The sequence below is a fragment of the Suricata suricatta genome, chromosome 1, assembly GCF_006229205.1.
Source record: "Suricata suricatta isolate VVHF042 chromosome 1, meerkat_22Aug2017_6uvM2_HiC, whole genome shotgun sequence".
Taxonomy (NCBI): domain Eukaryota; kingdom Metazoa; phylum Chordata; class Mammalia; order Carnivora; family Herpestidae; genus Suricata; species Suricata suricatta.
The window spans coordinates 191,378,560-191,390,577 of NC_043700.1; the positions used below are offsets into that span (position 1 = coordinate 191,378,560).

A 12,018-nucleotide genomic window follows, 5' to 3' on the forward strand; every position below is an offset into this window, starting at 1 on the left:
GCCCGCAGCTGCACGCAAGCGAGCGTGTGCGTCACGTGCCGTGGGCGAATCGCGACCACTCACCTGGGAACACAGGTCCAGGATGGCGTCCTCCATCATCTTGCCGGCTCGCTCTCCGGAGAAGTAGCCACCTGCGGGCACAGGGCCGGTGACCCTGGGGCCTGTCCCTACGCCTGCCCCCTAGCCGCACACGCACCGCGGCCGCCACCACGGCGGGCCCGAGCACGCAGCCTGTGCGTGAGAGCGCGTCTGCTGCAGACCGTTTCGCTGGACTTGTGACGGGAGTCAGTGGGAGCTGTGTCGGGAGCGCACACCCTGCCCTGTACTCGCCGGCCCTCTGAGCCCCCTCCCCGTCCGCCAGCCCCGCATGCGCTCTCACGGCCTCCGCGGGGCCATGCTAGCCCCAAGGGGGACCCCGGCTCCGGTGAGAGGGGCGGGACGCGCAGTCTGACCCCTCCCCAGGCCGGAGGCAGGCTCAGGACACTTACAGACACAAGGGCTTCTGCAGCATTAACACGCCCTGAGGGAGACTGCGGGGGAAAGGCCTGAAGACGCCCCTTAGAAGGACACGAAGGCAAACAGGTCGAGAAACTCAAGCTTCCCCCGTATTTCCCAATCTCTCGGGAATCAGCCACACACCACCTCCTCCAGGCAGCCGTCCTGGGCCCCCAGGCTGGGCATTCCTAGGGTGCCTCCCAGCAGCCTGGGACCTATGGGACTGGAGGGGCTCCATATCTTCACAGACCAGCTCCCTGCCCGGCTAACGGGGGCCTTCTAGAAATATCCTTTGACCTGGAAACGGACTAAAAAGGAACCCTGCACTAAAGGGAAGCTATGTCGTCAGCACTGTCCTGATGCCACTGCCCTCCCCCCGGGGCTGAGCCCCTGTGACGGCCAGTCTCCCGCAGAACGAGGCTGAGCTCCCGGGCGGGGCGGCAGCCGGGCCAGCGCAGGGGCCTCACCTCGGTAGAGCAGCGCCGTGTGCTGGCTCAGGGACCACAGGGCGTAGAGAGCGCTGAGGCGCTGGAGCACGGGGCGCAGGGCGGGCGGCACGCTGGGCTGGCGCACATGCTCGTGGAAGTGCCGCACGACCGTGAGCTCCAGGAAGGCCAGGGCCAGGGCACGGCAGTGGTACACCTGGAACGGGCAGGGCCCGGGTGCCGTGAACAGGCGGCAGGGGCTCTGGCTACAGCGCATGGTTTCCGGTGCAAGAAGCTCTCGGGAACACAGACGAAGGTCTGAGCTGCGGCCCCCCAGAACCCACCCCACCTCCCCCTGCCAGGCCTTGGGGATGATGACAGCCGGCCTGAAGCCGGCGTTTACACTCTCTGAGGCCTCGGGAAGCCGGGTTCACTAGGCCCCGCCAGGGCACCCAGTCACCAGTGTCCCAGGGCCTGCCGCGCGGGGCGCCCCCAGGAGGCACCAGGGCACACAGTCGGTCCTCTCCCATGCCTGGAGCCACAGGCCAGCCCCTCGGGTGAGGCTGTGCACCCTCCCGTCCCGCTCACACATCGGCCGGCATCATCTGCAGGAGCAGGGCGCGGCTGGGTCTATGAAAGCAGGAGGCCACTGCAGGCTTCTGGTCCAAAGCACCTGCTGGTCATGCTTAGCTCCACACATGAGCATTGCTTTCTCCATCCCCACGTGATCATTTTACCAGATTTTTTTTTTAACTAGGAAAATGACACTGGCCTCACCTCACCTGTTATGAGGAGCAGGTGCTGCCTGGGCACGGCAGCCTCGGGGCTGCGTCAACACACAAGGCTCTGGGCCCGGTTATCAGCCACCCTGCGTGTCACCTGAGAGTCTGTGCCATGGCAGCTGCAGAGCCCACGGGATGAGGGCCGCACCTGCTGGGTCCGGATGGCCAGGTGGCCCCGAGGTGATAGGTGCCCTGGGCCAGGGAGACGGACGCCTGTCTAGCGAGGCACAGCACGGCAGGGAAGGCCGGTGGCTGCTGAGACTCCGTGAGCCAGTGGGCAGGTCCCCTTCCGGTGGCTGCGGCTCCAGAGTCCCGCCCCCACCCCAGGCCTGCTGCACTTGCTGCTGGGCGCTCTGCTCGGTTCAGTTTGCCCCCAGGGACATCTGCCCCCTCAGACACATCTCCAGTTCTCAAAACGGGTGTCGACATCCTCATAGGCCAAGGTGGGGGCCCTCCGAGCAGACGGCGAGCACTCAATGGCAGGGTGGGTCACACGTGCAGAGTCCGGAGGGGGCCCCCCCAGCCCTTTCCCCCTTCCTCGGGGTCCCCCGTGCCAGGCTCCTCTCCCCCACGAGCCCTGGCCCCCACAACAAATAAATCATTCGGATCCGGGCATTCATTTCTGCAGCGCTCTAAGGGCTGAGGACATCTGCATATTAATGAGCAATGATGGAAACTTCAGGAGAAAGACCAACTCCTAACTGTCCCCATTCGGATACCGGTTCAGGGGGAAAGAGCTGAGCCCCGGGTGACAGCGGGACAGCGCGAGAGGACAGGTGGAAGGAGCCAGTGTGGCCGCAAAGGAAAGCATGGCTGTCTGTGTTTGCGAGGCAGACGCTGCGGAAGAGGCTCCGGGGGGAGGGGCTCTGCCCCCCACTGCTTCCATTTCCTCACTTTGAGCACAAGAGGGGCTCACTCAGTTGTGGGAGGCAACAAACGCATCTCCTTGAAAACCTGGTGTGGGGGGGGCTTGCGGTAGGTCAGCCTCCCCCGCCAAGGGCCAGGGAGCTCCTGTGTTTTAACGAGAGCAGCCAGCCTCTGCCCCCAAGGACACAGCAGGTTCCTCCGCGACCCGGCGGTCACTGTCCTTCATCCTGCGTGGCCTTGGGTCAGGCTCAGCAACCGCCGTGCCTACCGCCTCGGTCTGCGGCCGGGAACCCTTCCCTGCCAGGGACGCTCTCCAGCCTGCGCTCTGTCTCCTGACTTCGTTGTTTAGGAATAATGCAAGTTTATGTCGTTTGATCGGACCACTTTCTCCCCTTTGCAGCTTCCCACGCCGCTGCCGAGGCTGCATAGCTGCATAAACATCCCCTGACACCGCCTCACGCCCTCCTGCTGCTCTGGTCACCCGACGGGAAGGGCCCGGGTCTTCCCTGGGGCCCATGAGCATCCAGCCCTGGCCACGGGCTCTCGGCTGTCAGAAGTGACCCCCTGCTCGCTCTTCAAATGCTCCGTGACCCAGACCAGGTGAGGGAACCGCAGATGGCTCGTGCATCACTGCCTCCTTCCCCGGCCTCACGGCCACTCCTCCCTGCGTTAGTCAGCTCAGCAGCTCTCCCCAGGGACCCCCCCTGCCCGACCCAGAACCCAGGTGGCTCAGCGGGCCCCTGACCTTCTCAGCCACGCCGCTCACTGAGATGCCACCACGAGTTCTTGGCCGGCGGTCTAAGGGGGAATTATTTCTGAAACGGCTGCGACCCTGCTCAAGGCCCGTGGTCCAGGGGTCGGGCATAGGCTGGCTGGCACGGGGGCAGAGGGACAGCGCGGAGACCCCGGCCTCCCCTGGGCAGCTCTCTGGGATTCAGATGGGGCGGGCACGTGTGCCTTCTGTGCCCTCCACCTCTTTGGAAACGGAGGACCTCTTTTCACTTCGGCAGTGCCGGCCCGACAAGCAGAGAAAGGAGGGACAAAGGACAAGCTAACGTGCTGCCGTGGGTGTCCAGGACGCTCCACCTGCTGTGGCCCTGGCCGCTCCGGAATGATGGCTTCCATGCCCCAACCCACTTTCAGGGGCTGGGACACTAAGCTACAGTTGACTGACTGCGGTCACCTGCTGACTTTGCTTCCCCGAAGCCCTGGGCCGACCTGGTTCCTTCTTCCTTCCAGGACTTTCTAGTCGAGACGTCATCCTGTTCCCTGCCCTCCGCACCGGGCGGGTGTGCCCGGCAGGTCCCGGGAGACCCCACTGGCTTTGCTTCTGGCCGCATCCGCCCAGGTGCTGACGCCGACACGGCATGACGGGAGGGGCCGGGGCATCTGCAGGAGACGGGCTGACGGGGATGTCGAGCCTCACGAGGAGGGGACATGACCCGTTCTGGAAACTTCTTGTCTCCTTCATCCCCAGCCTCCCAGACAACACCTGTCCCTGCAGATACACTGGATGTCTGGGTCACGACAGGCCAGGTCCTGACGCAAGGAGGCGTTTCAGAGCGGCCTTTATGCCGTGGCTTCCGCTACACCGGAGCCGGCCCTGACCGAAGGCAAGACCCAAAGCCCCCCTGGGACCGTCCCCACCAAGGCTGCTTGAGAAGGGCAGTGACGGCCGGAGGGAAACCAAGTGCAGGGCCGGTGGGATCACACGGAGTCACCACGCTGTCACCGGTCAGCTGGGAGGGACCAGGGCCGGGTCTGGCTGCGCAGCCCAGCGTCCCAGCTCCAACGGGGACGGCTCTGGGCACTGGGTACTTTAAACACGACACCCACAACCCAGCAAGGTGCCTGCAGCGAACCAAGGTGCAGACGGGACGCGCACCTGGGGCACAGGGGCAGGAGGGCCTGGCTGGCCACCAACAGGACACTCAGCTCTCGGGGACACGGCGGCGCAGAAACTCGAAGCGAATGCGGCAGACAACGTTAGGAACCAACGCACCTGGCTGTTGTTTCTGGCCTCGAAGTCACTGCTGCCCGACCTCCTCTCTCGGCGCAACTTGTGCGCGCTCTCGCGGAGCAGGTAACACACCAGCCACTCGTGCGCCACCAGCGCCACTGCGGACGAGAACCAGGACAGAGCGTGACCACAGAGCACCTGTGTGCACAGCAGCTGCCCAGGCAGCAGGTGCCGAGAGCGCCTCGTGCGCAGTGACCTTCATGAAGAGAGCGCGAGACAGGTCTGGTTCACGGACGTGGACACGGAGGCCCAGGGGGGGCCCAGCCCCAGGCTGGGACAGGCAGGGCGAGGGCACGTTCTGGCTTTCACGGGGCCACAGAGCCGCCCTTGAGGGGACACGTGGTTTGGGGTGGTGGCAAATTCTGGGTGACGGGACAGGGCGCATGCCCTCGGTGTCACTGTGGGACCGTGAGGATGACTCTGGGCAGATGGCGGGCCAGCGGCAGGAGGAAACGGCTGGGCTAGCGGGCAGGTGAGCAGGGGGTTCTCGCCGGCTCCCCCGGGCCCAAGGGGCTCCAACGGAGGAGAGGAGGTGCCACTGCAGAGGGTAGACAGACAGGCAGGTGCCGGAAGGGCCTGGAAACCCTCTGGCCTGGCAGCCCTACCGCTCAGCAGCTGCCCTAGGTGCAAAGCCCCCAGGAAGGACCATGGGGACCTGGCCACACCGGGCCCGGCCCCAAAGTCTGGGCGAAGAGTCCTTCGGATCCTGCCTGCATCACACAGCCCGCTCCCAGGGGACTCGCTGGGGCCCCACCGCGGACACACGCCCGTCTCAGCAGAACTGAGGAGTCCGTGAAGGAGCAGACAACGAGGCTCAGACGAAGTCAGAGCCGGGCGCACAGGTGGCCCCGGTTCCTGTCTCCTCTGCATGGCTGTCCTCGCGCCCGTGCCAGAGCCCTGCCAGACGTGGTGGCTCCACGGGGGCCCCCAAGAGACAGGCCTGCATCCTGACCCCAAACCTGCGAGTGTCTTTCTTGAGAAAAGGCGGACGTAATCAGCTAAGGCTCTCTAGATCCCCCCGGAGTGCGGGGCGCTGAATCCAACAAGGGGTGTCCTATCAGGGTCAGAGAGGAGATGCACACACGGGGAGCCACAGGGCGTGGAGGACATGCAGAGCCATGTGACCCTGAGCCCAGGTGTGCCCAGGGCCCTGGAGGCTGGCGGCGGCCAGAAGGACCCCCACCCCCAGCCTCTGCAGGGAGCGCACCTTCTGTCCAGAGCTGCCAGATGGAAGGAGCCTATTGTTTCTGGCCCCTCCCACACTCCCCACCAAGGTCACTGCCACTGCACTCCGTTGGCCCCAGACCGGGCGGGACTCCTGCCCCACCTCCTGGTCCCTAGGCTTCAGGACACACCAGTGCCCCCAGTGTCGTCACAAGTCCCCTCCCCGAACCCCAGGGCTTAGTTCTCACCCGGTCCTCCACCCAGCGAGCCCCTCTTGGCCAGCCAGGTCCCCACCCCCTGGCCCAGCTCCCCTTCTGAAGCGGGGCTCCGAGCTCAGGGCACCCAGAAAGCAAGGCTGGGCTGACTGGCACCAGCTCGCTGGCTGGCCCGGCCCGGCTCTGGGTGCGGCCAGCTCTCCGTCGGTCCCCACACAATTCCTCGAAACCCACGAGACCCTCCCCAGAGCCGGCCGCTCGGGGACAGCTGACTCCCTGTGTCTGTCTCACCCAGCGGGGCCCTGGCGAGAGTGCACCGCGGGCCAGGCCCCACCAGGTGCAGCGTGGAGGTGACCACATCCCTGCGGTGTGCTGCAGGGGAAGCTGAGGCTCGGAGAGGTCAGGCACCCAGCCCTCGGTCTGGGCCAGCAGGCCGGGGGCAGGGCAGGGGCTGGGAGCAGACCCAGGCGGCCAGGTACCCTCTCGGTCTCCTGGTGGCTGGGCTACACTTCCTGGTCCCGGTCTCCAGGGTCACCTCACCACGCCTGGTGGGGGGCGCAGGCTTGGGCACAAGTCCCTCCCCTCCTGGCCCTTCTGGGGGCTGGAGGGGGATGCGCTGGGCTTCGGGGCATGACAGGCGGGACCCGGGTGCTGTGCTGACCCCACGGACGCATTGTTGGACCTCTCTGAGCCTAGGCGCCGGCGCCGGGGAACATGGGGACACGGAGAGCACAGGATGGCACCAGAGCCACTCCACCCTACGCCACCCCTCCCCCACCCAAGACACCACCTTCTCTCGTGTCCCTCTGCTCCCACAGCGGCCGGAGTGGCCTTCACTCCGCACAGCTTAGAGTGTCGTCACACCGCACACCCAGCCCCGTTAGCCGCTCCCTTGCCCAGCGCCCAGAGTCCCCTCAGCCCTGGAATGGCACATGTGCTCCCCAGCGCACGTCCCTCCTGCGGCGCCCTTGTGGCCACCCCATCTTCATTGCTGAGCCCTCAGACGGGCTGTGCCGCAGGCCAGGCCCAGTGTGTGGGCCCGTCACGCAGAGCTCCCGCTCATCCAAGCAAGCGCATCCCCATTGGACCATAAAGCCACGTGTGAGCAGGAACCTGGTCCCAGCGGGCTCCACCCCCAGCCAGGCTGTCACGGCCACCCAAGATGAGTGTGGGGACCAATGCTCCTGGCCGCTGAGCCTGTGCAGGGCTGAGAGGGGTGAGCACACTGCAGGGTAGAGGCTGTAGAGGTTGACAGCAGCGTGGCTGGCATGTGCAAAGGCCCTGAGCCAACAGGCCCCAGCTTCCTGTGAAGATGGCTCAGTCACAGGGGCGGCCGGTGGGCAGGAGCCCAGCTGCCAGGCAGATGCAGGAACCCACCAGCCGCCTACAGGGCCCACCAAAGCCCCCCACCCCCCGCAGCGCAGCGTAGGGAGACAGGGAGACAGCATGCTCACCTGACGGGTCCTGGCAGCCGTCGACGCTGGGGCACGTGAACCTCCGGGCAAGGATGTCAGGATAGGCTTCTAGAAAGTCCACAGTCCTCAGAGGGCTCTCAAGGCGACCGCCACCTAAAAGCACAGACAGGGCCCGGAGTGACCGCCCTGCTGGGCTGACCCTTCAGAAGCTGGCGAGTCACTGCATAAGGACACATTTCTTTTCTGCAGACATGGGGGGAAGGGGACGGGGGCGGGGGCAAACCTTCACCCTGAAGGCAGGGGCTGAGCCTCACCCCTGGCGGGTGGGGTGGGGTGGGGACGTGACCTGGAAGGGGGGGAGGCCAGGGCCTCACCCTGATGAGGGAGCAGGGGTGGGTGGGGCCTCACCCTGGCGGTGGTTCTCCAGCAGGCCAAGCAGGTAGCCACTGGTCTGCTGCAGCAGGACGTTGTTGTCCCCTTCGTACGTGCAGTTGGGGTCATTCTCGTTCCTGAGGTCGCCCAGGCGGCTCACTGCAACGAAGCCACGCGCTTCCTCACGTCCTGCGCTCTCCGGGCAGGGCTCCCGCCGCCCAGCGGCCCAGCGGCCCAGGACCGAGGCATCTGTCCAGCCAAGTCCTCCCAACCCCGCTGCTCCCTCTTTAAGGAGCCACGCCCTCAGGCCCCGCCCACAGCGCGCACTGGAAAAATGCCCGCACCGCTGCTCTCCCTCTCCTGCTGACCTGCGCGCCTCCCGGAAGTTGCTGACAGACACGCCTCCCGGGGAGCTGCCTACCCACTGGGGAAACCATCTTTTTACTCAAGAAACGTCAGGTGTCCGAAGACAAGCCTCCGCTTTCTTTCGCTGTCTCTCGCGCCAGTTACAGGACTCCATTCCTTGGCCTATTTTGTAAGGGACGCTTTCTAGCACCAGGCTCCCCATGAACGTGCGTTGCCTGACGGGCAAGGGGGCGCGTAAGGGACGCTTCCTAGACCCTCCCGTCTGGGTCTCCATCCTCCGACGGAGAATGTTCTCCACACCAGGCCAGGCGGGAGGAGCGGAGGGAAAAGCAGGGGGACTCCCAGGCTCACACGGGGCTGGGCACAGAGCCAGAGAGGGCATGAGAGGCTCTGCCGGCCTTGTGGTCCCCTGAGCCCCCGACTGTCTTCTGGACTCGGTGCCCCATGCCGTGGTGAGGCCTCCCTACCGAAACAGCCGGGCGAGGCCACGGAGAAACAACTCGCAGTTGATCATGAACCCAGACTGGGCCCGTTCCATCCACCCCGCCGAGCTGGGTCTTGCCCATTCCGGCCGGGCGTTTATGCGCAGGACACCTGACGCGGGCGTTTTTCATTGTCTGCACTGCTGCGTGGTCAACCTCGTTATCCTACTTCCAGCCCAACACGGCCAACTGTGGCCATGACACGGCTCTAGGAGGCGTGACAACAGACGGAAACTGCAGAACACTGCACGGACGACAAGACGGGTGCGCGACGCAGGCCACGGTCAGCAGGTAGTGGGGAGGCGGAGCGCAGGGGGAGCGAGGGACAGCTGTGGGCCACCTGCGGGCCGCCTACACGGAACAGGGCAGAGCCTTGCTGAGAGCACGTGATCATCCACAGCCCGACACTGAAATGCTCAAACTTGACAAGCGCCTACACCGCTTCTGGAGGGATCCGCTGAAACGAGGCTGCTGCAGTTGTGTTGTTAGGAGGCCTGTGGGGCCTTCTGGGAGCAACTCAATTTTCCCCATCAATTATTACAGAGTAAGGGGCGCCTGGGGGGCTCATTGGGTTAAGTGTCCGGCTTCGGCTCAGGTCATGATCTCCTGGTTCGTGGGTTCGAGCCCGGCATCCGGCTCTGTGCTGACAGCTCAGAGCCTGGAGCCTACTTCCGATTCTGTCTCCCTCTCTCTCTGCCCCTTCCCTGCTCATGCTCTGTCCCTGTCTCTCTCCCAAAAAAATGGATAAACATTAAAAAAAAAATTTTTAACTACTACAGAGTGGCACATGGGACACACGCGCGTGATAACAGCACCTACGAGAACACTGAGAGTTCCGACAGTGACGACAGGTGAAAGCCGCCGGCCACGTGCCACAGGCCCAGCGCTGTGCTAACCGCCTTCCGTGTAGTAACTCACGTAAGCGCCGCACGCGCCGTCGACCCCAGTTTGTAGGTGAGGAGACTGAGGCGCGGCGAGGTTAGCCGGCCAGCCCGCGGCCGCGCAGCTCACGAGGGCAGAGCAGGAGCCGGGCCCGGGCTGCGGGCCGCCCGCTCTCCCTCCACACGCCAGCTGCCCAAACAGCAGCCGGCGCCAAGAATAACTCACTTCCAAGTTTACGAACTTTTCACCAGAACAAAACTCGGGGCCGGTTTACTGCCAAGCCGTTCACCAGAGTTCCAAGTCCGTGAGCGGGGCGCGTCCTTTCTGCTCCGGCTGTTGGCCGGCTCCTTCACCCTGTCTCTCCCCGGTCCGTTCTCTCTAGATGGGGACCCGGGGACATCAGAGTGGAGGGGTCGGTCTAGGGCAGGGACAGCAAAGCTGCTTTGGGAAAGGCCAGACGGTGAACATTTCAGGCTCGACAAAGACTCTCAACTCTGTTCATTGTGCAAATGTGGCAACAGAAAATCCAGGGCCGAACGGGTGTGGCCATGTTCCAATAAAACTTTATCTGCAAAACCGGCGGAGGCTGACTTTGGGCCCCTGGCTGTAGTCTGCGGACCCCTTGAGTCAAAAGCAGGGCTTACGGACAGGAAACCATCACATGCTTCTCCAACCCTACCTGCCAGATAGCCGTGTCCCCCGCACGCCTCCCGGCACTCCTGGATTCCCCGCTGGGCGGTCCACGACGCCAAGGGCTTGCCGCCCGACACCAAGGCGTGGATCTCACGTCCGAGCTCTGCCTTAGGAGGGGAAATCCAACACGAAGAGATGAAAAGAGGCTCTGACACCAGAGGTTGGACGTCAGTTCACCCCTAGGATCAAAGGCTTATGTCCCCTGTAGCCCCATCCAAGATACCCGGCAACTGCAGGAGGAAGAGGGAAAAAACACATTTTAGCTTGAAAAGGGGGGATTTGCCTCAGAGTGGAGACGCTGTGGTACGAACAGCGTCACAGTGACGGACAGACGGACCGAGCCCTGTGTGGTGACTACCCGCGGGGGCCTAAGGACGGTCACAGGGGCAAAGCACGGAAGCGAGCCCATCACGACTTGCTTTCTGTGAAGCGCGTGAACCTGAGGCGGAGCGACACGCTGTGCAGGAAAGAAAAGCACGACGCACGCGAGGTGGAGACCAGGTGCCCCCTGAGGAGAGGGGCGGGTGGCCGGGGCCCAGGAGGCCGCGCGGGTGACAGCAGTCCACAAGGGTGTCCCCGGCCAGCGCTCGGGGCAGGACTCCTCTGCTTCCCCCTGACGTTTAACGGAAACAAGAGAGACGAACACAACCCCCTCCCCCCCGCTAGAGAAGATGGCCCATTTTCCCAGTGTTTTCAACTTGAAATCGAGGCCCCTCCCAGGCCCTGCTGGCCTCCGGGTAAGCCACTGGGTTTCAGAAGGAACAAAGCGTGATGGCTCTTTATAACGTTAGGAGCAGGACAGCGAGTCCAGCGTCGGCTGGCAGGAGCCTCCGTGACTCACGCGGGAGCTGGGGCACATGTTTCATCCCCGGGCTCCGGGGCCTGTGCTCTGCCGAGCAGCGCGCCCTGCTGGCCGCCGCCCCGCCACCTGATGGCTCCCGGATGTTTACGCGGAGAATTCCAAAATGTGCTAATCTGATACAGGCTTTTTAGGGTGTTGGACGTAACGCCCATCTGCAGGATTTCTAACCTGTTTTCAAACCCGTTTCTCATGATTCACGTTCTAGTCGTGCCCAGGGGGCAACACGAGGCACGACGCAAAGCCCGCTGTAAACCGTTTACACAGAAATCAGCCAAGGATGACTTTGCGCAGCGTCTGAGGTCCATGGACGCTCAACTCTGGCATAAGTCCCCGACTGTCAGCTCAGATCCAGTCCCCGGGATCCAGGCCTCGTCAGGACTGTTTACAAAAGGATCAGAACCGTGAAATGTATGGAGGGGCCGGTGATGTGAGTTTTGCAAAATCATCAAGTTCTTGAAAGCAGGCGGCCCGCTGAGCTCACGGCCTGGAGTCAGGAGTCACGTCAGCGCACCCAACGGGCCGCATCCCAGCGAGGAGGCGGAGAGGCCTCAGTGGGGGCGGGGGGCGGCTAAGGGCACACCTCTGCTCGCCCCGCGAGGCCGCGTGGACGACACGTGCTGTTTGGGAGGGCCGGCTGGCTCTCCGCCGTTCAACCTCAGCGACGACTGACCACGTTCGACGCCGCAGAGACAAGAGAATCACCTCACCTGCCGGGCGCCGCGGTCTGTCCCCATGCGGCCCCGTTGAAACTCCACCAGGTTCAGGAAGAGCCACTTGGAGAAGTGGTCCAAGGCAAACGTAGCCGCCAGATAGGGAAGCAAGCGCCATTGCTAGAATCATTGAGACACTCGCGTTAACACAGCACAGTCCTCCCCGGACGTTCACACCCTCCTCCTCCCGAACCACCGCTGGGTGGAGAGGCCCCCCCCGTAGAGACAGCACCCTTCCCTTTACAGAGAACCACCTCCTCCTCAGAGA

General features: G+C 64.1%; 1 protein-coding gene across 1 annotated transcript in view; it reads right to left on the minus strand.

The window, feature by feature from the left end:
- ACOX3 (acyl-CoA oxidase 3, pristanoyl) overlaps positions 1-12,018 on the minus strand; it is a 922,607-nt gene that overhangs the window by 3,520 nt on the left and 907,069 nt on the right. Inside the window, exons 9-15 of the mRNA XM_029952568.1 lie at positions 11,748-11,870; positions 10,165-10,285; positions 7,792-7,914; positions 7,423-7,536; positions 4,572-4,687; positions 963-1,137; positions 64-131 (exon numbers count right to left, since the gene is read on the minus strand). Coding sequence (XP_029808428.1) covers positions 64-131; positions 963-1,137; positions 4,572-4,687; positions 7,423-7,536; positions 7,792-7,914; positions 10,165-10,285; positions 11,748-11,870 — 840 coding nt within the window. The remainder of the gene's footprint in view (positions 1-63; positions 132-962; positions 1,138-4,571; positions 4,688-7,422; positions 7,537-7,791; positions 7,915-10,164; positions 10,286-11,747; positions 11,871-12,018) is intronic.